The sequence below is a fragment of the Uloborus diversus genome, chromosome 4 (genome assembly GCF_026930045.1).
Source record: "Uloborus diversus isolate 005 chromosome 4, Udiv.v.3.1, whole genome shotgun sequence".
NCBI lineage: Eukaryota > Metazoa > Arthropoda > Arachnida > Araneae > Uloboridae > Uloborus > Uloborus diversus.
This window is the reverse complement of record NC_072734.1, coordinates 117,436,278-117,463,015: the sequence shown is the minus strand read 5'-3', so window position 1 is coordinate 117,463,015 and position 26,738 is coordinate 117,436,278. Positions and strand designations below refer to the sequence as shown.

The 26,738-nt window shown below is 33.5% G+C and overlaps 2 protein-coding genes across 4 annotated transcripts in view; one reads left to right on the top strand and one right to left on the bottom strand.

Annotated features, from left to right (window-relative positions):
- Positions 1 to 6,588, bottom strand: part of LOC129220421 (uncharacterized) — a 46,254-nt gene extending 39,666 nt beyond the window's left edge. The window contains exons 1-4 of one of the 3 annotated variants that reach the window (XM_054854842.1): positions 6,534 to 6,588; positions 4,653 to 4,767; positions 3,548 to 3,676; positions 685 to 813 (exon numbers count right to left, since the gene is read on the bottom strand). In XM_054854842.1, coding sequence (XP_054710817.1) covers positions 685 to 813; positions 3,548 to 3,676; positions 4,653 to 4,752 — 358 coding nt within the window. In that variant the 5' untranslated portion in view covers positions 4,753 to 4,767; positions 6,534 to 6,588. Of the gene's footprint in view, positions 1 to 684; positions 814 to 3,547; positions 3,677 to 4,652; positions 4,768 to 4,881; positions 4,964 to 6,533 lie in introns of those variants that run through there. The other 2 variants (XM_054854841.1, XM_054854843.1) reach the window with 2 other exon arrangements.
- A 1,064-nt stretch (positions 6,589 to 7,652) lies between these two features.
- The window catches only part of LOC129219817 (RNA polymerase II subunit A C-terminal domain phosphatase-like), a 43,027-nt gene continuing 23,941 nt past the window's right edge, over positions 7,653 to 26,738 (top strand). The window contains exon 1 of the mRNA XM_054854121.1: positions 7,653 to 7,882. Coding sequence (XP_054710096.1) covers positions 7,653 to 7,882 — 230 coding nt within the window. The remainder of the gene's footprint in view (positions 7,883 to 26,738) is intronic.

The window sequence follows — 26,738 nt, the reverse complement described above, 5'->3', positions numbered from 1 at the left end:
CAAGCAAAAAAAGTATCAAAATGAAAAGTAACAGTTAACTAGTAAAATTTAATGAAACAAACTAATTTATATTTACGAGGAGCATATTAATAACGATAAAGTATAATTAGAATTAGCTCAATAACAACAGAACACGTGCAGAGAAAGATCATAAACCAGCATTTAAAATAAAGAAAATATTTCCGGAAGGGGAAAAATAATCTATTAAGTAAAATTCCTTCCTCTTCTTATCTAGCCTTTTTTCCATCCCCTACTCCAGCTTTCTTTGATAATTACCATAGAGTTTACAAAACATGACTGTAGCTTTGGACTTTTGGCGTTTAATTAAACATCACCCTGAATTTTACAAAAGTGGGTTTTTCTGAAAATATAAAAGTTCCAGTATTTCCGAAGATGAAGATACCGGAATTCAAGATGAAAATACCAGAACACAATCACCCCTGTTTCCAGCAAAATCTCAGTAGCAAATTGTGGAGAAAAATCTTTGCAAACAAAAAACAACAACTCTTCGTAATCTATAATGTGTTGGGTAATGTTTATTGGCTTGTCCAGAGAATTGTTACCATAAATGTTCAGTGAAAATATGAAAAAGTACCCTTTTACATAACTAACCATATTTTCAGATGTATATAATATTGATGCAGTCACTATAAAATGTATAAGCATAAATAAACTCATGCATACTATTTTGAGATAACATCATTGAAGCAAGTACTACAGTACACTTCAGAGTCGGCAAAAAGTTTATCTTCTCAAAAATCAACTTGATGGCATGTACAACTTCTTTCCTTGTCAAATAAGATTGATTGCAAGCTGGAAAAAAAAAATGCGTATACAGTGTTCCGAAATATTCTAGTAGAGAATTTTCACAAACAAAACATTAGTTCTCATACATAGGGAAAATTTAATGTACACAGGCCCGGATCTGCATAAATATAGATCCTCAAAGTTTTAAAATACAGAAACGAAAGCACACACACACACACACATCGGTTCTAAAAGTTTGAAGGACAAAAACAGAAAGAAAATTTGGTGGTCTAACGATTGCAGTTTTGCATTGTACTGCTCTGTACGTCTGTTTTTGGGTCTCAGTGTGAATCGGATGTCGGAATGAATGTTGAATGTATAGAAAAGGGGGTAGTTTTTTTCTGAAATCTGAAAGATAAGACGTTGCGCCTTAAGCGCAGGGGTTGATTACCCAAGAGGCTCGGAAAGCTAGAGCTCCCCCTCAAAACTTTCAGGAAGCCCAAAAATTACAGAAAAACTGCTTAAAAATTCAAGATTCAGCTTCTAAAGGTACTGCAAACATTAGAACTAGTTTGATCAAATTTGGCCAAAGAGATCATTCATAATCTTTCAGTATTTCAGACTAACAATCAATCGAATGCTGATAAATAATCAATTCTTGTATCGCTTGTACAGTCAAAATTCCACAAGGTGTGTTTAACGTCTGTTCCTATCTTTTTACATTTCAATCCGACCCACTTCCGTTCTTCTTGGGGACATAACATAAATATATTTTCTGTTTACTTCAAGAATAATGTAGGCTTTCACTTTTGAACTTGCATTTCCATTAATGTACTATTTTAAAAGAATGAAAAAACTTTTTTGTCTCCAAATTAAGGTATTTCTGTGAAAGTTTTGCTTACAAATGAAATTGAAGAACAAAATTAAATTGTTGAAAATGCTGCATTGCCGTATATTTCTCCATGGTCCTAAAAAATTTGTCCCGAATGTATGACTATAATGTTAGCAGAAGAAAAATGAGGTAAAATGGCAGAAAATGTAGAACGTGAAATAAAATCAGAAAAAAAGTCACACACTAAATGTGTTTTTGTCACAAGCATATAATTCCCATTATTGAAATTATGAAATTCTAACTAAGAAGTTAAACGTCATTCATACAAAATCCAGCGTCTTATAAACTCGGGCAATGAAGAGTTAAAGATGTGGTTCAACCAGTTAATAACCAGGAAATTAAAACCTTTTATGAAATTTTGAAGACTGAATAATAAGGAACTAAAGTATTTCAATTATCAAAACTAAACATTTTTGAACAAATCGTTCAAATTACGGAAACACATGGTGAGGAAGAAAACAAAGCTAAAAACCACATGAAACTTAAATCTGGATCTCATTTTTAAAGAACTTCCGTGCATTCAATTTATGGTATAATATTTGGCAGAAATAGACATTGAAATGTCTAAGAAACACGTCAAAAATTTGTATTTTGACCCAATTAAGTACGTCATTTTATTAACATGGGGGGGGGAGGAGGGGAAGCAAAGGGAATGTACTCAAAAAATGTTATTTTAAAAACAATAAAACACAAGCAAGGAAACTTTTTCATTTGTACAATGTATATCTCAAAAATGGTAAGGGGGGGGGGGGAATCCCCCCCAAAGACAGATTTTGCAAAAAATATTACTTGTAATATTAGTCATATATACCATATTCAATTTATCCTTTTATTCAATTACCCTTTTATGAAAAGGAATAGTGTTGGAGATACAGCTGAAATAAATCAATAATCTGCGTTTTGAGCCCCCTTTTTGCCCCCCTTGTAACTCCCAAACTCGACGCTCAAACTCTTCGGACTTTTTGGTACATTTTCTAATCATGATACTGAACAACTTGGTATGGGTGCACATTCTTTTTTTTTTGAATGTCCTGGTCATGACCTAATTTGACTGGACTATTAGGAGGGTATCTTCTCCATGGAAACCGATTTCAGGACAGATTAGAGTCATTAAAATATTTCATTTTTAATAACTTATTCATTAGTGGATGGAGAATAAATTTTTTTACATTTTTGCAAAGAAAAAAATACCAAAAGCAAGAAAGTTCTAATTTTAAAGGGGGGGGGGCTGGAGCCCCCCTTGCTCCCCTATATGGGCACCCTTGAATCTTGCAGTTGTTGAGGGTTTGCTTGAATTTTATGGGTTGATTGGTGCATTAGTGTGCATCCATTGCATCGATTGTCGTTTCGTTTCAGGAGTATCATATTGAACCCATGTTTCATCACTTGTCACAATGGATTTCAAAAAATCATTTCCATTAACATTGTAACACTCAAGAAACGACAAAGCTGCACCCATTCAGAGAGAGTTTTGTGATTATCAGTCAACATCCTTGAGACCCAGCGAGCACAAAGTTTTCTGTAGCGCAGCCATTCTATAACAATGGAATGTAGGGACGATCTTAAAAACTACTGGAAATTGCATCGATAATTCACTTATCATGAATCTTCGATTTTCCTTAACCATTTTGTCGACTCGTTGAACAAGGTCGTCTGTAGTCACAAACTTGCGTCCCTGACCCCCTTCATCATGCACATTAGTTCTGCTCTCTTTAAATTTTTGGCACCACTTAACTCCACTTTGGACTCGACAGTAACCGAGTGTTTGGACAGGGGTATGTGCAGTATCCTAGTACACAAACCGGCCACCCACCGCCCACCTGGCTTTCCTACTGTGAAAACGGAGCTAGAAAATAAAACAACCTACGTATCATTCCAAAAGAAGTGTAGGCAAATACTATAACTTACTGTTTCCATCAATGACAAAAGCTAAGAGTTTTGAAGCATGTTGAATAATCTTGGGCCTTTCGATGTCTAGTAGATATTCTACCAAAATGTCCAATCCACCTTCTTCTCTTAAAACTTCTTTCCCAATATCTATAAATAAAATTAAAATTTTAAAAAGATGATAAACTATTCAAGCACTGCAAAACAAAAATTCTAGCTATTATATCAAAACAAATAAAAAAAATACTTGGTTTGTGATAAATCTGAAACGTTCATTCAATTTGAAATAAATACAGAGAACTTGAATTGCAGACTTGAATATCTGGGCATTGAATTTGTATCCATTGTAGAACTACTGTATTTTCGGAAGTATGCGCCACACCCATCTTAAGCACTACATCATAACATTTATAAAGAAAGAACAAATTCTACTGTATGAGCCGCACCTGTCGTAAACCCCACACACAAAACTTTGCTAAACCATCAACCAAGACTTTGCTAACTTTCAGATGGTTATAGAAATTTTCAACATGGCGGATGTAAAAGCATAGAACGGTCACCTTAACAGTTGTTTCAAAAAGTTATGAATTTTCATTGAAATAATTACAGAAAAACGTTATGAAGATCTTTTTCTTCAGGTCGATTTTAGGGCTTCCGGATTATACGCCACCGCGGGAAAATAAGGTAACATCGCCGAATACTTTTGCCGAATATGTGTAATAATAATCAAATTTTGTACAGTATAATATCTGAACCACCTAGTATAAGAATCGTATTATACGAGGAATGCCTGTATAGATAAATGTCAACAAAAAACTATTTTCTAGTTGTGCCAGTTGCCCACATAAACATATAAATGTAACACGATTTAAACCAGGTATGCGGAGTCGGAGGGAAAAGGAGCAACTCCTGCAATTTAAGTCTTTGACTTTGACTCCTTTACCCCAAAACAAATCCCACTCTGACTCTTACTCGGCAGAATGGTGGACAAAATGACTATCACCAGATCTTACGCTTGGAAGTTAAAGCATTCGACTCGGACTTCAGCATCCCAAAATCAAACAACAAAACCCTGATTGAAGCAATGGTAATAGAAAAAATGTGCTTGTTTTTTCACTATACATACTTGATTCTTCACATTTCAGAAGCAAGGCTCTAAAGCCTTGAATTATTCCAGATTCATTTTCACTTTCATCAAGCTGAAAGTCTAATGATATTTCATTCATATCTATGCAGGGTACCTGTAAAAGAAATCTATAAGAAATTTGATAAAACAAACAATTAATGATAGTTTTTCATAACCAGAAAACAATTCCACTTTTTTTATATATAAAGAATCATTCCATATCAACTACCTGATTTTTCAAATCATCCTCACTCAATCATCTCTAACTTGGATTGAATTTTAGAGACTTACTAGCATTCTCTTAAATGACTAATTTATGCAAATTTTCAGTTTCCAAGATTCAAATCCTGAGAGGCTTGGATTCCTCATATAAAGGTTTTGAAATTGTTAGAACAACCAGGTCCGGACAGGCTCTTTCAGGGGCTGTCGGCTAGGTACTGGAGCCTCTCCTTCATACATTTATTGAAAATTATGTTCTCAGAAAATGCATTTTGTTTTATTTGGGGACTTGAAAAGAAGATAAACTCAAGCAACATTTTTATAAATAAAAAACATGTTTTGAGGTTTTGCTTAACCTACAGTTTATCACAAAAAAATTTCATACTATTTTCATACTTTTCTCCACATTACTCCGGCTCTTAGTGATGTGCTTTAGGTTTTAAGAAATATTTTCATACTACCCAGGGGTGGTAGTGGCCTCGAGTTAAATTTTCTGAAGACTGAAATTTTCAGAAATTGTGAGGAAGCTTGCCCCCTTCCTCCTCCCCCACCGTAAAACGTCTTAAAATATGCATACAAAAATCATTAAAAGTGGGTTTTTTTTAAAAATAATTTATCAGTTTTAAAATGTGTTTTGTGAGGCAAAGATTTTCGGAAACGGCAACCCAAAATTTTTCAGATCATAGAAACCTTTGATACTACCTTGCAGTGTGCTGACATTGTGTTTTACCAGTGCCAGAATAATGCAAGTCAAAATAGGGCAGCTTCCTGCAGGGTTATTGCAAAGTGAAAACAGTAGGGGGTGTATGCAATTGGCTGCCTATTAATTATTTCAAACGTATCTTAAATACAGAGAAAAAATATTGATTCAGCTTCAGGTTTAAGAGGAAATCATTACTAAATCAAAGGACTGACAATATAAACCTAATCGTAAGTACAATATTTACTCTAAGATAGGGAGTTTCTAGGGGCTTCTCCCCCATAAATTTAGACTATCATTGGTGATGTTATTAGGAGAAGAGGTTCCGGAGAGAGTTACCCCATCCATTTTTCGAAAATTGAAACTTAAAACAAGCAGTTGTTAAATTTGATTTTGATCAGGAGCGGAAAGGGTGTTTGGGGGCTTCTCCCTAAGAAATATTTTTGGTATGCTATAATTTTAAAATAGTTTTAGACGATTTTTGGGTGAAGGGAAGGGGAAGAGTGATTAGGAGGCAGCGTACTGGAAAAAGTTTGAAATCGAAACGATAAAAAATACAAGTTATCTCTGATTATGTCAAGGAAAGAGGGCTCTACCTCTGCATTTTTAAAAAAATTTAGCTCTAAAAACGCAGTTTTGGACAACCTTTATTGGCATAACATGGAGAGGTTCGAAAGTCCACCACGAAAATTTCTATTATTAAGTCTTAAAATTGCATTTTAGACAATCTTTGGTGTGGGGTTTTGTATCACTAAAAACAATTTCAGATATTCTGGAAGGAGAGATTCGAGGGAATACCGACAGGATTTTTTCTAATTTATATTCTGAACTAGTGGTACCCGCACGATGGCTTTGCCCGTAGTTGAAAATTAAAAGGTCATTTGGTATTTATAAAAACGTGTACTATTTTATAAATTCAATGAGCAACATTTTGGCATTTACTAAAAATTGCAAATTCTTACTTTTTGAAAATAAATTCAAAATATGTTCCAAAAATATGAATGCCACCATTTTGCCCTAAATAACAAAAAAATAGTATAATCATCAATAAAACTGAAATAATTATGCAAAGTATTGGTTTTCAATTACAGAGTGTAGCTTTTCGTAAACATTACAAGAAACAAAATATTTGCATACTTTTTACTTATGCATAGGTAAAAAACCTATATAGGTTGCGTTCGACGAATCTCACCGGTCGACCGGTAAGTAACCAGTTACTAACCGCGTCGTTCTAATGATCAACCGGTTACCATTTTAAGCAGTTGATTGGTTTATTGGAGCACGTGATCATTAGCTGTCACGTGATTAACTAACCAGTCGCTCTCGGTCGTGCTCGTCGAACGCAGTGGCGCAGCCAGAAAATTTTTCTGGGAGGGGTTTTTAAAATTAAAAATTGTTGCTTTCTTTCCCATTCATTTACAATGCGTGTGCTAGCTTAGTTAAGAGCCTCGGAAAATCCGGTGCAGTAGGCTTCCTCTCTCTAATAGATGTCCCTAAAAAGGATTTGTGCAGTGATGGAAGTGCTGAGGGACCTTGATACTCTGTAGAGCTTTATCGACACCATTTTAGCTATCTTATACCAGTGGGAACGTGGGGTGCTCATCATGAAATATAACTTTTATATTTAAGGATTGAAAAGTAATTTCTAACTGCTTCCTGATCATTAAAAGCAACAAGATATTTTGTTGAAACCTATTCCGCTTGGAAAAGTACAATTATACTCTGCTTTTTTCCCTTGATTTTAACGGAGGGAATGAATGTGCTTGTGTTCTGGGAGGGGTTTTAACCCCAAAACCCCTCCCGTGGCTGCGCCACTGGTCGAACGCACTCTTAATGTCTCGTCATACAGCAGTAAAAGGTTGCCTTCGACAAATCTACCGGTTAAATGCACTGGTTACCATTTAAAGATGTTGATTGGTTAATTGAAGCAGGTGATCACTAGCTGGCAGGTGATCTTCTAACCGGTAGGTACCGGTCGTGCTCGTCGAACGTAAGCCAAGAAATATTTGATCCTTTATTTTTTGTTTTGTGAATTGTGGGATGGCAACGCTATTTCACATTGTTTATCGTTCGAAGAAAACATGGCCTCCGATTTCAAAATGTACTCGTATGATGGGGAGAAATCTTTCACTTTAAAAAAGTGGAAAATCCGCAAAGGTGCACTCGTGTTGTACAATAGCGTGATTTTGTCATGCAAATATGGTGATTCCAAAGAAGAAGATGTGAAGGATCCTTTACTTAGGTATAAATCTAATATAGCAGGCACGGTTTTAGAACTGGTGGCAAAAGAAGGAGATTTAATTCAACCAGGGTAAGGAAAACTGATGATGTTTCCAAAGTTAAACGAAATTAAAGACGAAATTTCAATGAGTGTTATGTCTATATTTGTTCTTTTACGGTTCATTTACTGTGGTAAAAATAAAAAAAAAATTGAGTACACTTCAATTTTTTATATGTACTAAATCTGGTTCCCAACCTTGAGGGACGTAAAAAAATTTCAGTTGGGCTTGATTGTATGAAAGCAGAAACCGGTTTTTGCCTTACTAGCGGCAAAAACTTTATAACTGGTAAAAACTGAAAAGTTCTTTTAATAGTTCTAGTAATTACTAACTGACATTCGTTTAGGTAACCCAAACAATGTAATTTCATCATTGCACAAAACAAAATACATTCCTGTTGCCCTTGGTTCAGTTCAGAAAGTGCGCTGATTGCATGAAATATTAGGATTAAACTAACAAAGGAATTGAATCCTTTGGGTGCTTAGGGAAAAAAGGAAATGACAACACAACACACAGATTTAAACTGATACAGTTGCTGATTATCATTACGTAAGGAGAAAGTGCTAAAATTTTACTAGCAAAGTTGACCTAGATATTGTACCTTATATTATACAAGATTTGTATTTAAAAGGTTCAAGAATTAACTAAGCTTTAATTCATTCTTAGTATCACTAAAATTATAAAAAATGTTGTTTGAGCTATGCAATCCAACGTGCCACACCAGGGGGACCAAGGTGGGGCATGTTTTTCCACTTTACGAGACTCTTTTAAAAAATTAATGTAAAAAAAGTTTATCAATTCAAATTTTCCAAAATAATCTGTGGTATTGAGAAGTGTTTGGTGAGACTTATTGTAGAAAATCGAACTGTTCATTAAATATTTTGATGAGATAAAAAATGAGAAGGAAAAAAGCGGACCAACATTCCCCACCTCCCCTTATTACAATAATCAGCTGCTATCTTTACATTAAAATATTTTAAATGACAGTTCTTGAATATCAAGTTGAGTTTTTTATTTAATGCACTTTGTAAACGAGCTGATGATGCTTCATATGACTTCCTTTTTACACCAATTTAGTGATACAGTGCTTTGAAGGTAAACAAAGAAATATTTTAAATATTTTCACCAATAGTTTGTCGCGAGCTGAAGCAAAATAGTGTTTTACATAAAAAAAATCATTTTCACAATATCGGCAATTTTAACATGATTCTCCGGTTAACGTCTCTAGATAACACCAAATTGAAACCGGATTCAAAAAAAATTTTTTTGACCAAATTTATCGCCAACTTGGGGAGGTATATTCAAAATTTATGTTTCAGAAGAGTCCATACATTCTTACGTACATATGACATGTGTTCAGTACGAAGAAACAACTCAACTTTCATTGGGGGTGAGCAAAATGAAAATTTAGGCCGATATTGGAGTCAAAAATTTTTTGCAAATGCAATATTTCCTTTAACACGTAAAAAGAGTAAAAACCTCCACCTAAAGACTAACCTTTTCCACAATGGTCTACCAAGTCAAAAGTTTATCTGTCTAAGTATTTATTTGCCAAAAAATAAAAAAAAAGACACACACATTTAAAAAATAAATAAAATAAAACAAGAAATAGGGAGGGGAGGCTTTTTTTCCTTCTGTTTTGACACTCTACAAATCGATTTTTTTTTACATGAAAGAAGATGGCCTCACTACTGGTCCACTATTCAAAAAAAATTGAGAAATGCTGCCATATATCCCTGCGGCAAAATTTTCTGGACCTAATTTCCTACTGTAAGAATGCTCCGTGAAGTGACAAATGGACAAACTTAAATGCGATTCATTTCAAAAGTGAAAAGTTTATTTATTTATTAACAAATGTAGCATTTATTTTCTTATCTCAGTTTTTGCTACAGAAGAAAAACGACCTTGAGTTAAATCTATATGGTTAAAAGTATTAACACCATGGTAACAATAATTGGTAAGTGGAGAAAAAAAATCAAATCTAACTGTGACAACAAAACTTGTCACAATTTCAAATAATACCTCATACTGGAAATCAATTAACTCCATGCACCGGACCTAGATGTCAGCACCATACAGAGCATCGAATGAAAACCCGTTTTTCTCCCAGCCTATCTGGAGAGAGATATTTTTTCTCCTTCCCGCCACTTGCTCGGGTAGCCATGGAGAGACGCGGTCGGAAGAAGAGAGAGGCCTGGAAGAAGCGGAGAAAGAGAGAAGCTTTTCTTTGGTAGAATGACTCAAGTATGAAACAATAGAAAAAATCAACTCTCCACCTAAAAGAACACCGTCTTCGGCCCAAGTGGAATTAGAGTGCAGGCTTGAATGAGCCACATAGTGCCCGATGGAAGCAGATGGCGGCCAGAAACGAGCAACTCTGAACTCTGAAACATAGCCCCGGCATGACTGAGCACGTGTGAAAATGGCGCAACGACTTCCCACCGCCTGAGCTGTTACCATATCCCCGGAGCAAAGAGTCTGGCACAGCGGAGCAGCCCCAGCGCAGCAGAGCAGCCCCTGCACGTGTGAAAATGGCGCAACGACTTCCCACCGACTGAACTGTCACCATATTCCCGGAGCAAAGGTAGGAAACATCCTAGCCCTGTTGGAGAAGTGTCCGGTTCCCTCGCCGAGTAAAGGTGAAATCCGTGGCCGATAAGGCGAAGAATCTGTATCTAGTGCGCGTGTCTCTCAAGCGAGGGCTCGTAGAGGTCGATTCTACGGCCCGCGCGCGACCTAAGGTCGCTGCTATGCTCCAAAATACCTCCGGCGTCGTCGTACAAGTGTTTGATCTGGACTCTGTGGGTGAGATTGATTCTTTCTTGTACATGTATGTTTTCTTTTACCATGTTTAACCCCTAGGCGCATGCATTTTTCTTCTACCATGTTTGTTTAATCGGAATAATTTCTAATGATACCATAATTTGCAATCATGTTCATTTTAAGGTGTACACCTAGTTCAAGTTATTGTAATGTCTAATGTCTCCTAGAGAGAATAAAGAAGTGTTTTTCTGACCTAACGTTAATCGTTTTTGATGCAGCCTAACTCATACTCCCAACTCCTGTAACCAGGAGATTCTTGTACTAACCACTATACGCAAACAGTCCGCCCTGCTGGCGGTAAGTCAACACCCCAGCATAACACTAACCAAAAGCAATGTGAATTATTTCTTTTTAAATGCTATAGTAGGAAATGTGTTAAGGGGGGGGGGTCAGGGCCGTGCAGTCCCTGTGTGCAAGGTCGTGCGGCGCACAGTGGCACCAGAGCCGAAAAGGTGGCGAGCTCTACCGATCAAAAATTGTTAGCAAAAATATGAAATTTTAGTTCTTGAAGACAATTCCCAAAGGTTTAAGAAAGTTCTAGTAACTTAATTCATTGTATTACAAACATTGAAAATTATCCCACTACCTAACCGGCGGACAAATTGTTCCCCAAAGTAGAAACTCCAACAGAATGATGCGTTTGTTTACTTGAGTAACGTTTTGCTGAGTGCAGGTGAACAAAGTTTAAAAGTTTTCACAGTTAGAAAATAAAAGGTGTTGTGTTGTTTCACAGCGATAATTTATGCATGTGATTCAATAAACGTCACATCATCACGTGGTGGAATTGGGAAATGTATTTAAGAGAGTGCATCCAATCAATAAATCCTCTTTTTATTCTTATCTTGTCAGTTTTGATACATGTCGCCGTAACTGCAGTTCGGTGGTTACTGGGAGCGGTGTGCTCCAGTTTCTCATCAGTTCCACGTTGTTGAGTGGACTTCATTTTTAGAAAAATGTAGGAAATAAGTTCGTTGTGCCCGGCTAAAAGAGCGGGCAGGTTCCATTGGTCACCTTGAGGCATTTTGGTGGTGAAGGATGAAAAGGTGAAAGATTGTGGAGTTTCTTTCACGGAAGTTGATGTTGTTGGACGTAGGCTTCACAAGACCGTTGAAGGTTCACGCTGGATTGGATTAAAAGATGTCCTGGAGTCTGGCTGGACTAAATGTCCGCGTCTAAGGGTTCTTCACCGGATGTGGCGGTTCTTGGTGTCCGAGAGGTCAAGTCTACAGAAGGTCCAGCATGGCGGCTGGCCACGAGTGGTACGGGCTGCAATCAATTTTCACGTAGGATCCTGTGGAAGGATCAGGCTTTCACGTTTTGATATGCCAAGTATTAAAGAGTGAATATCCTGAATGGTATGAACTTCCATCTTGAATATTATCAGGACTACTCTATTTTTAGGCTATGGACTCGAGGTGGACTAGCGTTGACTAGTCCGTTAAGTTTTGGAATCGAACGATACAGTATTATATAATGTATTCCTATAAATGTTCTTGTGGGGGGGGGGGGTTATTTTCAGTCAAAATGTTTGGGTTTTAAAAGTAGTTTATTTACCCTTGTTGATATTACGAATTTTAAGATATATTTATCGTTATTTGAATAAAATTGTTTTTGACTGTTAAATGTGTTTTTCAATTCCATTTTTCCCCCGAGCAGATCACACCACAATTTCTGTTGGGCTTGCAACAACCCGTTTTAGTTCCTCGAACTTCGGGTATTTCATCCACGGTAGTACGCGAGTTCCAACAAAAATGCTCCAAATGAAGGGGGGAAAAACCTCCAACCAAAAAAGTAAAATGGGATTCTTCCTTATGTCTAACGGCGGTGGTAAAATTATACTGCTCATTGAAATAATTAACCCGTCTCGCTGAGAATCTAAAAGAAAAAATCATTGACTTGTTTGGTCTAAACATGCTGTTCAAAAGCGCAATCTTTTACACTGAAAACAAGTGGCTTTAATTAATGCATACATTTGCGTTTTCCATCTTAATATGGAGCCGCGAATGCTGTTTCAGTATGTCTTTAGTGGGCAGTTCTCAAAAAGTGAGAACAAAAAAGTTAACTTTGAGCAATTTCAAAAATTTTTAAATTTGACATCAATTTTGCTTTTATTTTATAGTATGCATACCTAGAACACAATATATGAACATGAAAAGACAGCAGGTATTTGTAAAAATTGTTAATTTGCAAATTAAATCAGCAGTCTGTAGGTAACAGATTTTGGACATTGCTGTCCTGTAGGTAACGGATTTTGGACATCATCTTAATGTGAGTTTAACCACTTTTGACAATGTTAATATGATTTTTACTTTTCCAATGAAAATTTTATTTACTACTTTTCAAATTTTGCAATTTAATAATAAAGAGGATATTAATCAAGTACCTGAATGGCTATACATACTGCTCTTTTCATATAATAAAGTTTTGGAATGATTTTGAAAAAGTTGATGAAAGGTAAAAAAAAAGCTTCAAATTAAAAATAATACAAATGTAAAAAGTGACATCAGTTTTATAAATGAATATTTTTCTTAATGTCATAAAAATTAAAACAATGTCTAAAAATAATTGTTCGAAAAAGAAATTCGTATTTCTATTTGGAGATCGTTAAATTATGTTTCGAAAAGAAAGAGAGAAAAAAATTCTAAAATAATAAAAGCGGGGGAAAAAATTGATAAAGTTGCCAAAACTGGTGCAGCTGACGAAAAACTACGTTTGTCAAACTGGAATTCCCCTCTGGTAACCTTTAGCTTATCGTACACTGTGTTGTCGCCAACGGAGTTTGCTTGGCGATTTTAGCTTCGTTCGATCATAACCAGCCATGTTTCTACTGTTAATTATGTATTGTTCAATGTGTAACGTATCAATTATGCAAAATACCAATGGATTAAAGAAGATAACATTATAATAACCTTTTTTATTGAAGTTAGGAGACAGTGGATGATAAAAATTATGAATAAACGGACAGAATTATCGGCGTCAAGATCGTAACGCCATTTGAACATCTCACATGTACGTTTAAGAAAAATTATTTTTCTTCTGAGATACTGCATAAAAGCTTATGAAAACACTTTTAAACAATTAAAAATTCATTCTCAGGATCGATAAATATTTTTAAAACGAAAACATCATATACTTAGTTCTCAAATAATAGCATTGTAAAGATCGTAACTTTTAGACATACATCAAATTTCAAACTTACTTTTTTCTAAAATCGTTTACAAAGTAAATAATCTGTCTTTACTTTTGTTATTTGTGTAAAATATTAACAAAAAATAATTCAGTGTAAGATTCATACCTTTAATTTGTTTTTGAAACGTATGGAAATAATTAAAAAATTTTTTTTTTTAATGGTACATTTGCTCACTTAACATTTTGGTGTGTCCAAAATTGTGCCTTTTAGCAAAGAAAATATTTTTTTAAGGGCATTTGAAGAGCAATTTTTCCATAATTTATGTCAATTCTTGTCTCTATACAGTATTATAATTTAACTCAAAAATTTTTGAGTTAATTAAAATGAAAGTTATTTGGTGTTGAAGCTTTAAAGTTGAGGTCTGTGTTTGCTCCCACCTTTTGAGAACTGCCCTAGTACATAAGGTTGAGCATACGAGACGCAAGAAATTTGCTTTTCTCCATTTTAGTTCCAGCTGTGAATATTTTCTACAATTTCTGCATTTGTAGTCCTTTTGTGATTTTAATTCATGGTAATTCCACTACTTTGTGTTATTATGCATAACAAAATACGGTAAGCACATTTGTATATTATTTAGATGTGCCCAGTAATTGTAGACAGTGATATAGTATAGGTTAACCTTTTAGTTCAAAAAAGTAACCACTTGACCATAATAACTAAATTCTCTCCTTTCCCCCCTCTCTTTATTTCTTTTATTATTTGTTCATTAAATTAAAAAAAAAAATCTTTGGGGTGACTATGTATTTGTTTTAGATATTAAATTCAATGGATTTTGTAACGGTTCCGTATTTTATAATTTTTTATTTTATTGGAAATGATTACAGTCTCATATTTTAAGGGGGAATATCCTCTACTTCAGTTTAGAAATCTATTCAGTACTCTGTATTCATGCTTTGGCAGGCATATAACTTGGAATATTTTTTTATGAATTAGAGTTTAGAGACATATTTAGAGCAGCGTTAACTTTGACATTTAAAATATTTTCGGCTCTCCTCTGATATGCCCCCCTCTTGGCGAGATTTTAATTTTTCGCTCGATACGAAAATCGCCAATAAGGCGATAACTTGGCAACCCTGGTTTTGCAACTTGAACGCTGGAAAGTAGTTTCTCGAAGTTTGTCTTTTTGCACGAGTATGTGTGGTAGGAGGTAGGTGCTCATATGTTTCGCTCTTAGGGAGATTTTAAGTTGAATACTCTAAAATAAAGTTTCAATTCAAACTTTATTTTAGAGTATTCTTTTTCTTGTTGTTTTTTAATGTTAATTTAGTTGAATTTTCTATTTTAATTATGAGTTCGGTTTGTGATGTTGTCCAAATGTATCAATTGAAATTTTTGAATGAATCTTCTTTTTCTTTTTCGTCAGGTCGTCCAACGTTTGGACGTACCGGAGTCCTAAATAGATTTTTTATATTTAAACTAATTGAAAATAAAGAGGTTAGGTAAGTGAACATATTTTGAATTATTGTGTTTTTAGTGTGTTTCTGGTAGTTTGTATTTTGGTCTGGTTGGCATTTTTGTAGCACAAAAATGGTGTTAATTTCACATAAAATCTGTGACTTTATTGTATACTGAACGGAGGAGATCTGTGACTTATATCCGACTGTGATGTATATTAAAAGTCGGAGGGATAACGGACCGAGCGGCAGCGAGGTCCTGGCGAGCCAGAGGTGTCATAGTACTTTCGTAATGAGACCGAGGCAGAGCCGGCGAGCCGAGGTCTCATTACGAAAGTACTATGAGACCGAGGGCTCGTATCCCGGAGAAACAACGGAAAAAAATTAATGCATTAATTTCATTAAATAATTAATGACATAATTTGAATTTTTCCTGTTGGCGCTAAAAAAGCATCGCTAAGAACGATGTATGACATATGAAGTCATACATAGTTTTCTTGGCGACGCTTTTTTGGCTCCAACAGGGAAAAGTCGCCAAGAGGGGGGTATATCAGATTTGTTCCATATTTTCTTTATTCAAAAACACATTAGCACATCAAAGGCAAGGTTCGTCAAACCGGGCCCAGCCTGAAAAAACCCGCCCGGTGTTTTTAGGGCAGGTGTACTTGAAAAACCTACTATGTCGGCATGGTTGCCACACTTCCGTCCAAGGGACAGAATTCCGTCTTTTCGAAAATTTCGACCATTGGATTTTTTTCCCCCATGTTCAAAATGATTTTTATAGATGAAACAAATCTTTACTTTTGAATCTCTCACTCTCAAAAAAGGTCTTATTCTTCTGGCAACAAAAAACTGGCCCATCTGCTCAAGTTAAAAAGATAAGCTATTTTTTTCCCCCAAAAAATAATTAAATAAGTCACTTAATCTGTTGATTTCAACCATTCTTATCTTAATCTGGAAAATTTTATTAAAGTTTTTATCACAATGCATCTTATAGCCAAGAATCTCATACCTGAATTTTTTTTAATTTTTATTTTTTTTTTGTATGAAATATGGACTTTGTAACATGAACTATAAAAACTGAAGCTTTTTTTCTTCAGTAGCAAATAGTAAGTTTTTTTATTGTATTTCATTATTAAGTTCTTTTCCTGCGCTTTTACCTCCTAAAAATCTTGGACAATGATATGTTATTTTTTTATTTAGGTTTTAATTTTTACTTAATCTTATAATTTGGTTTTACTATATAGTTACAGCATCAAAAGTTAGCATTATACATGTCTAAAACATCAAACAAACTAAGCGCTAACATTTTGGTGTCGCGAAATGGAGACACGCGCTTTTCAGTCCTGGCCAATTTTTAGAGTGGCACCCATGTATGTCGGTAAAGTTGGTTTTTCACAGTTTTCTACATTTTTAAACATTTTCTTCAGAAACAAACTAAATATTGATCAATACGAAGTCCAGAAATAGATATTAAGCTGCATAACAGCCGTTTCCCCCCCTCCCCTTTTTATGTACTTATTAGACAAAAATAAGCAATAATTATTCCAATCAAATTCCAAGATTTTTTATATTTTTTAAATTATTGGGGTAAAATGCTTTGATTAACTGAAACTGGTATCTCTTTTTTAACAGCAGCTCAATGCAGGGTTTCCAAGAGAAAAAATCAATTTCGATAGCACTCCCTTACATCCATCCATACTCGAAATAACTTTGAGATATGAGGTAAAAATGTACACTGTTCCAAAGTCAAAAAATTACAAATTGTCTTTCTTTTGATAAATTAAATGCCAAAAGTATTTTTTTATTTTATTTGTCTACAAAACCTCACCCAGGTGTAATTATATTTTGCACGAATGTGAATGCATAAAGGTGCTAAAAGGACATTTGCACGATGGCGCCGATCAAGCTTGGTGCAGGCCTGCGGTGGGGGGGGGGGGCGATTGCTTAAACAGAGGTGTCACTCTCATATATAAGTTTTCAGTTTTAATCTTAGCACTTATCAGTAGTTCTTAATACCAGAAAAATACAGATGCAACATCTATTCAATATTGCAAGAAAAGGAGTCTGGCCAGAGGAAATTTGGGTCCATTAATGGACCCTTCACAAAAATCCGATCAACCAAAACGAACCTTTCACAAAATCCCAATCTACCAAAACAGACCCCTGACAAAATTCTGATAAACAAAAACGGATTTTTCACAAATTGTTTATTGAAAGAGCAAATCTTAAATCAAAATAGAGCAGCATATTTCTTCCTGTAAAAACGATTATGTTTGGAACCTTTTTTAAAGTTAAACTAGAGGGATCAACTTATAAAAAATCTGCTTATTTTGCAAAAAAAAAAAAAAAAAAAATTGGCGCTCTTGTGATGCTCCTGCAAGCAATAAATAACTACTACAGCCAAATAAATATAATGCTTGTTGTTGGTTACTTTGAAAGAAATTAACAGCCGAAAGTCCATTTGGTTTATAATTTTGCTTGTTTGTTTTATGCAGCAGTGTTGTTGTGTAAGTACTTTTCTCCTGCTCATGATTTAATAAACAATAATATACAGGGAAATGAACTGCAAAGTTTTGTAGGAGTGGGGAGAAAATATGATTGCTTCAAATAGGGTTACCAACTTAAAATTTATCGCCACTTAGTGGTGCAATGTTTAACTGTTATTTTGCGAAAAAATTGTATGGGTTTCATTTTTTTTTTTTTTTTTGATTTTTCAAAAATCAAAATGCTGAATTGATGGTTTATTTTATTTATTTATTTATTTTTTTGCTTCAACTGTGTCCAGATATTAATGATATGTTTATCATAAGGCTCTAAAATGCAATTCTAAAATTATTTTATCAAAAATATTTATTTTACAAGCTGTTTTTATACTTTTGATGCTTTTATACTTTGAGGATTGCAATCTCTCTGCATCCGCTATGGGAATTTGATTTTTCAAATTTTCGATGTTTAGTACATTTTAAGAGGTAAAAAGATGAAATATTTTTATATTTTCGTAAAAAATCGCCGAGTTTATAAGCTTTCAACGAAATTCTGAGCTCTTTAACTGTGTTGGTTCAAAAAGTTAAATGCTGGACCCCTGCCTGAATTTCTTTGTTACAATTATTCTAAATATTATACATATAACATTTCTAGTATAATTTAATATAATGTAGAATGGTAAATAAATAATGATACTTGAGAGGTTCCCATCTCTGAGGGCGATGTCGCCTCCCCCCCACCCCACCCGAGTGCTCGAAAATCACTCTAGAATGATATTCTCAACAGAAAAGAGGGAAAACACTCAACTTTAAGTGTTAATAATGCAGTTTGTACTATCTCAAAATTCTAACATTTCATTTCTACAATTTTTTTGAGAAGTTACAATTGCTTATTGTTCTCACTTGACTGTATTGGGCGTGCTATCATTTTATTTTCCCGCCAGCACCCTATGGAGCATCATCCTCGATTGGCTCCTCACGATGCTGTTCCTATAGCGAAAACTGTCTCCAGGTTGCGTCCATATGCTACACACACGTGCATACATACACACACAAATACGTACACCTAGATACACATACACACACTCAAACACATACCAGGTTGCGTCCATATGCTACACACACGCGCATACATACACACACTCAAACACATACACACACGCATACATACCTGACACATACACATTCCCCCCCCCCACACACACACATAAACACACACACTCGTGATTGCGAAAAACGTAATTTGAATTCAAGAGGTCAAAATTCCTTTTTTTTTTTTTTTTTTTTTTTTGCGAAATTATTTGATTTTTCACAAAATTAATTTTTTACAAAATTATTTGATTTTTCACAAAAAAATTTACCCTGTGAAAAATCCTAGACAGACCCCTGCTTAAACAATTGGTATTTGAGACACTTGTGAAATGAGTAGGTAATAAATAAATAAGTATATATTTTTAATTAATTAAACAAGTTATTAAGCAACATAAACAGTCACACCAGGTGTGTGACATGCCATGGAGGTGAAAATTCACATGTTGTGAATCAAAAATATATTAAAATAAAAATTATTCTTAAAAAATTGCTGGTAGGTTTAAATAGATATATTTTTGATGAAATTAAAAAGCATTGTTCAATGAATTGTGCCTTTAAGCTTTTACAGTAAAAGGCATATGACAAAAAAGTTACTTTTTGAAGAACGACCCATATTTATTATATTTTAACATAATGTTTTTTTTTTCTGGTTAAATTGTCATATTGAAAAGAGTTTATGTAATGTGTCATAAGATTAAAGAAAATTTGCAAAGCAACAAAATTTAATTTGAGTGTTTATTCTTACATTAAAAGTACTCTAAAGGCAATAAAATTAATAAAAAATAATTTGAATTAATTTTGTACTATTGTAACTTTTGTGCAATGTTTAAAAAATTATTTGTTTACCATTTACCGAACATTAAAATTTGTTTACTATTCCAAATATTGAAGTAGGATCAGGTGGGGTAAAATGGATAGTCAAAATATATAGTTTAAAAAATAAGTTATTTTAAATTAAATTTGCATTTTGTTGAGTTGGTTATTCTTGGCTGTTCTGAATTCTATTTCACAAAATATGTTTCTTCAATACATTATTTTTTAGTGAATGGTAACACTTTAAATTGAAGTAGATAAATTCACGCCACATGTTCTCTGCTTAAACTTCTATCTTCAGCTCCTGATTTTTGAGGAATTTTTATTACTGTGTCATAATAACTTTAGTTGGACATTTTTATTGCTGCTTCAACTTACTAGGAAGAAAAAAAAAGAATTTTTTTCTGTTTTTAATCTCATATTTTGAAAATGGGGTAAAATGGGTATATATGGTTAGGCTTATCATTCCAGCAAGTTGTTTTAAAAGATGCAGCATATTTTACTTTAAATGAATATTAATTCATTTGTGGTTAATTTAAAATGATTGAAACATAAAAATATGCAATGCCATGGTTTTATAAAATAAACTTCGCTCCATCATAATAATAAATAAAAATAAGCCAGAGATATACTTATTCTAGTGTTTTTGTGCATTTGCGCACAAAATAACAATTTCCTCAGAAAATACTAGGCCCAGCCTGTTGCTGGTCGTCACATTTGTATTTGATTGCAATCAGATGCTATCAATTTCTCTAATGTATCTTTAAATTCTCGGAACACATCCTTGTTTCAATCCAAAAAGTCTGCGTCACAAAGCACGATTTCGTCACCTAAAGATTTGAAACGTGCAATACTGTCAGCAATTTCAACAAGTGCTTCAGATTTGACAACTACCTGCATGAGTTATTTAAAACAACTTTTAAACAGGTGCTGGCAAATACAGGAAGTAAAGACAAAGATGTTTTAGAAAGGCTAAGAGTCAAAAGTGAAAAACATAAGGAATTTAAAAACAAGAAAATAAAAATAGAGGAAAAAAAAAAGTTCCTATTCAGAGAAAGTATCTGGAATAGAAACTGAAGAAAATATGCTTATGAAGCAAAGTATTATACTTGGAGGAAACAAACAAAAAATAATTTATTGGTAAATATATGGCTGTGTTGAGGGAAATATTATGATTAGAAATATTTTTAAAAATCTGGGATTGGCGGGGGGGGGGGGATTTTTTTTATTTTTCCTGATGTAGACGACATGAATTTTATTGAAGAACATCAAATAATAAAAAAATATTAACGAGCCACATTTAACAATAGGCCATTACTTTTTTTAAAGAAAGACAAGTATGGATATCATGTGTTCAAAGAAACCTCATTAATATTTTGTCAAATTTACTGTTAGCACTTTTTTTTAAAATTAAATAGTTAAATTTTGATAACTGACTTTTACGTCTTTACTATCACACTGCATTGAACAAATAGTATGCTTTTTATCACTTCTTAGACTTTAATACCCATTTTACCCCACAGGCTACCCATTTTCACCTGCGTGGGGTGAAATGGGTATATAAACAGGGGTCTGGCCAGAGGATATTTGGGTCCGTTAACGGACCCTTCACAAAAATCCGATCAACCAAAACGGACCTTTCATAAAATCCCGATCAAACAAAACGGACCTTTCACAAAATCCCGATCAAACAAAACGGACCCTTCACAAAATTCTGATAAACAAGATCGGATCTGTCACAAATTGTTTATTGAAAGAGCAAATCTGAAAGCAAAAAAACGCATATTTCTGTGCATAAACCGATAATTTTTGGAACCTTTTTTTAAGTCAAAATAGAGGGATCAGCTTATACAAAATCAGCTAATTTTGAAAAAAAAAAAAAATCGGCTTTCTTGCGAATGCTCCTGCAAGCGATAAATAATTGCTACTGCCAAATAAATATAATGGTTGTTTGTTTTATCACAGCTAATTAGCAGTGGTGTTGTTGTAAACTTTTTTGAAAAGGCATTGGTAAGCACTTTTCTCCGCTCATGATTTAATAAACAATAATAATATATATCTGCGAAATGAACTTAGAACTGCAAAGGGATAGTAAGGCTGAGGAAAAAATATGATCGCTTCAGATAGGGTTACCAACTTCAAAACTATCACCACTTAGCGTCTGGCGTTGAACCTTTATAATGACTTGATTAGGAAATATTCTCATCATTTTGTGGGCTTGTCAATATTTGCGTTTTTACGGTGCAGTGTGATGTTTGATTGTTACTTTGGGAGAAAATTATATGGGTTTTGATTTTTCGATGCTAACAAGGATGATTAACTTTAAATAAACTCTTTTAATTACCGTTTTTTTTCTTTAGATGTCTACATTTTGAAAAATGCAATCTTTTAACATCCAATATGAGAATCACATTTTGTTCTTTTTTCAAGCTAACTTCGCTTTATTAGGATTCAAATAAATGAAAAGTTTCTTTATTTAACTCTCATTTCAAGTTTTTAAAGCAAAATTCCATTTTCTGTAATGAGTCAAAAATAAAAATGCTAAATAGATGGTTTATTTTATTTTATTATTATTTTTTTTTTGGGGGGGGGGGGTCAACTGTGTCTACAGATATTAATGATTTGTTATCATAGGACTCTAAAATGCAATTTTAAAATAATTTTATAAAAAATATTTCTTTTACAAGCCGTTTTTATACTTTTGATGCCTTCACTTTGAGAATTGCGATCTCTTTGCATCCGCTATGGGAATCCGATTTTTCGAATTTTTGATGATTATTACGCTTTGTTAAGAGGTAAACAATTGAAATATCTTTTTATTTTTGTTAAAACCACGGAATTTATAAGTTTTAAACGAAATTCTGTGCTTTTTAAGAGTGTCTTGGGTCAAAAAGTTGAATGCTGAACTCTATTCTGAATTTTGTTTTATTTATTTATATTTTTGTTACTATTATTTTAAATACTGTACAGAAATATATCTAGTATAATTTAACATAATGCAGAATTGTAGATAAATATTGATACTTGAATGAGCGATGCCCCCCCCCCCCCCCCCCCGCCAAATATCAGAAAAAAAATCCAGAATGATTTTCTCGTCATAGAAGAGGAAAACACTCAGCTCTAAGTTTAATTGATGCAGTTTGTGCCATCTCTAAATTCTAAAATTTCGTTTTAACGAAAAAAAATATTTTTTTTTTTTTGCGAAATTTTTTTTATTTTTCACAAAATTAATTCATTTTTCACAAAATTATTGATTTTTCACAAAAAACGGACCCTGTGAAAAATCCTTGACATACCCCTGATAAAACATTTAGTCATAAACACTCCTCTCAAAAATAAATTTGTATCAAATTATGTGTGAAAATCATTTAATTCTACTCTCAACATATGTAATGTATACATAAAACAAAAAAAAAAAAAATAGAAACTAAATATTTTGACAAATACTGGAGTGAAAATCCAAAAGTAGACTATTTTATACCCATTTTACAACACCTGACCCTATTCAGCCGAAACCGAATATTCAGTTTGTGTGGCGAATATTCAGTATATACTGAATATTCAGTGCATCTCTAATTTGGGTCTTTTTTGAGGATAAAAAATTTCCAAAAGGTGATCAGTGGTTATACAGGGTTATATTATATACAGGGGCGCATATGGAAAGTATCTGACCTTTTGATAGATTGTGATTTAAAAGATATTCTACTTGTTTTTGCTAAAAATACAAGACTTACACCCTTCATCTACTTTTAGTTCAGGAAGACCGCGAACACTTTGATTCTTACTTGTTTCAATGATGTATTTATAATTAACATGACAAAACCTATTGTGCCGTAATTTTGAATTGTTTCCTCCTTTCACCCAAAGTTTGAAGATGGAAACAAAAAGCGACAGTTTGCAACAATATAAGAAAAGTTAAAGATTCTTGAAACGCTTTAACAACTAGAAAGTGGGTCGAAGGTAACACAACAATAAGGTATGAGTGAATCTTTCATAAGTATAATTAAAAGTCAAGAGAAGGCAATCCGTATAAGTCCAGACCTTAGTTTTAATATGAAGCTCGCAGAGTAATGTTTTGGCAAAATGCTAACAATATAAAATTGGAATCTGCTCTTTTATTGTAGAGAATAGAGACTCTGAAAGAGGGGTGTCACCATAGATTTAAATGTTATAAAAGCAAATGCGAAGCTACTGTAGTGTGCTTAAAAATATATTAAAATGACGATCAGATTATGCAGCATAAATCATCTTCAATTTTTAAGTTATAAATGAAACTTGTATGAATTGTATCTACTGTATAGTACTCTTACAGTGCAGTGTTTAAATAATGCAGCATTTAAAAAAATACGGTAAAAATTTAGCTCTTTATGTGAGTATCGGTAATATATACAGTGAAGCACCATTAATACGTTTCTCTTTTATACGTTTTTTAATTTGGTCCCTGCAGAGTTTAATACATATTAATGTATCCTGCTATACATTATTTTCATTTGTACGCTTTTTCATGCAGTCTCTTCAGAAATGTATAAATGGTGCTTTACTGTAGTTAAAAAATTGTCTAAATAGTTTAAAAGGTGTTTAAAATTTTCTAAAATGTCACATACACAACATTTTTCCACAATGCGAAATTTCGACTTACGCGAGGAGTCTTGGAACACATCCCTTCCGTAAGTCGGGATCTGTACTGTATTGGGAATCCAAAACATATTTTCCTAACATTTTAGATTTATAAACGTTAGTCTTTAGTAGCAAAATAATTATATTAAAACTCTAATTATTTCATGTTTATATACTCGTCATTGATGCATAAATTGTTTTTTAGTCATAATAGTAGCCGAGCTAGTGACATTTCACTTTAATTTGAATTTTTGGAAACATATGTCCAAAGCATAGATCAGATGGTTGCAATTTAATTTTCATAAAACACTAATTTAGGTATTCTTGTAAAAAAATGTCTTTTTTCTGGAGAAATTACATCCCATGAGTCATGGAAAGTTACGAGCAGAAGTCAGGGAAAGTCATGGATTTTTAAATGCGAAATGTAGCAGATACCCTGATTATAGCTTGAAATCAAGGTTTTCTGTTGCAAAAATGCAACAGGATGGTATGAAAGATTACTGGAAGCCTATGATGAAAATATATCACAGTATAAGATGCTTGCAGTTTAATGCATTTTATTGGAGTATGAATGAGTGTGCAGATTTGCAACTCACAGGTCGTCCCTACATGCTGCAAGATCAGATTGACATCCATACTCTGGATGGAGAGTCTGGAAATCATTCTTAGAAGTCGGTCTCAGTCATCACGTGCTCCAAGCATTAAGGCGCTCAGTTACTGACCTCAACAGTCAACACCTTGCCAGCTTCCTGACCTTTGGCATAATGTCATAAGCTTTGCTGGTGAAGGACTATAATGCAATTGTACTCAAAAGTGCATTAAAAGTAGATTTATACCTATGTTGCCATTATTACTATATTTTGCAATGCTTGTATTACAGGGTTTGTACGAGTTATGGAAAATTGATATTTTTGTTCAAAGTCATAATTTATTTAAAGTCATGGTAAAATATCCTAAGTAAAGAGAAAGTAACAGTAGCTGAAAGAGCATCAGAAATATTGAATGATTTAACAGTATTGGATAAAAGCTATTAAAACTTGAAAATTGAACAATCCCAAAAACAAATCTGAATTTTAAAATCCCATTGCATCCACTTCTGTAGCAGCCGTCCTTCTTTTTTTACAATGTGATTTTACTGCTTGGGCATCGCTAATTTTGAATTTATCATTATTTTCAACCCTTATATTTTATATTCTGAAGTGGCGAGCTTGTACATTCTTGATTTTGAAACGCCCACCCAAAAAACTCAATTTAATTGCATTTGAGTTTGTTTCAATCACTCGTAAAAACTTTATTATTGAAATTTATCAGAGTTTATCTTAGTTTGTTGAAGGTTTTAGGGAATAAAGATCTTTAATGAGGTGATAGAATATAGAAATAAAGAAATTTTAATACTCTGAAACAGTAGTGCCCAACATACAGCCTGAGAAAGTGATCCATGTAGCCCACTGTTACATTCAATGTCAGGAATCTAAAACTATGTTCTGGAATATCTAAATCTATTAATTTATATGCATTTGAAAATGTGAAAACTAGTAAATAAGTACAATTGAATCAGAAGATTTATTTACTACTGAATGTTTTTTTAAAAAATATGTTTTTGAAACATGAATTTACTGAGGAATGGCTTTACTTTAAAAAACCAAAATACTGACAGGTTACATGGAATATTAAATGCCCTGTTGATACTAAAAGGCAACTTTCAAAGCAAACGTATTGAAACTTGGTAATGACTCATTCAATCTTTGTCTCATTCAATATCATTCTGTTTGCTTATAAAAAAAAAATATTAGACATTTAAGCGTCATTATGCTCCATTCACGGTATTTTTACTTAACCTGAATGATGAAGACAAATAAGAGAATTGTTTAGTTTTTTACTTGTACGCTGACACATTTTCAATCATAAGCAAGTGCTTTGAAGGAATAGTTGCATTCATGTAGACGTTTTGCTAATGCTCATTTCCAAAAAAATTGTCAAGTTTTGCATTGAATAGTACTATTTTCTTCATATAACAAAGGCATGAAAATTTTTATGAAGTCATGTAAAAGTCTTGGAAAAGTCATGGAGTTTTTCATCCGAATAGAGTATGAACCCTGTGTATAACATAAAGCAATGTTTTGTTGTTTCATTTAAAATTTTATGGAACCTGACTTCTTTATTGCTGTAAGAATATTTTCTTAACATTCATGGATTCAGTATTCTTTTCACATAATGTGTCCCCTTCATAGGCAGCTGGTGTTTCAAAAATATGAGGTACCAAAAGAGGTGCAGGTGGAGGCACAAGTCTTATGGCTGATTTTTTTTGCAAAATTAAGCTATATTTTTGGATTATAACGTCATTATTGACTAAATTACCTACTTTCTCTAAAAGATTTGGGCACAGCCTAATAAGAATTTGAAAAATTCAGTTTTTACTTTTGTGAAGTAAATTAATTCTTACTGTAAAAAATCATTTTCTGATCCACTGTCA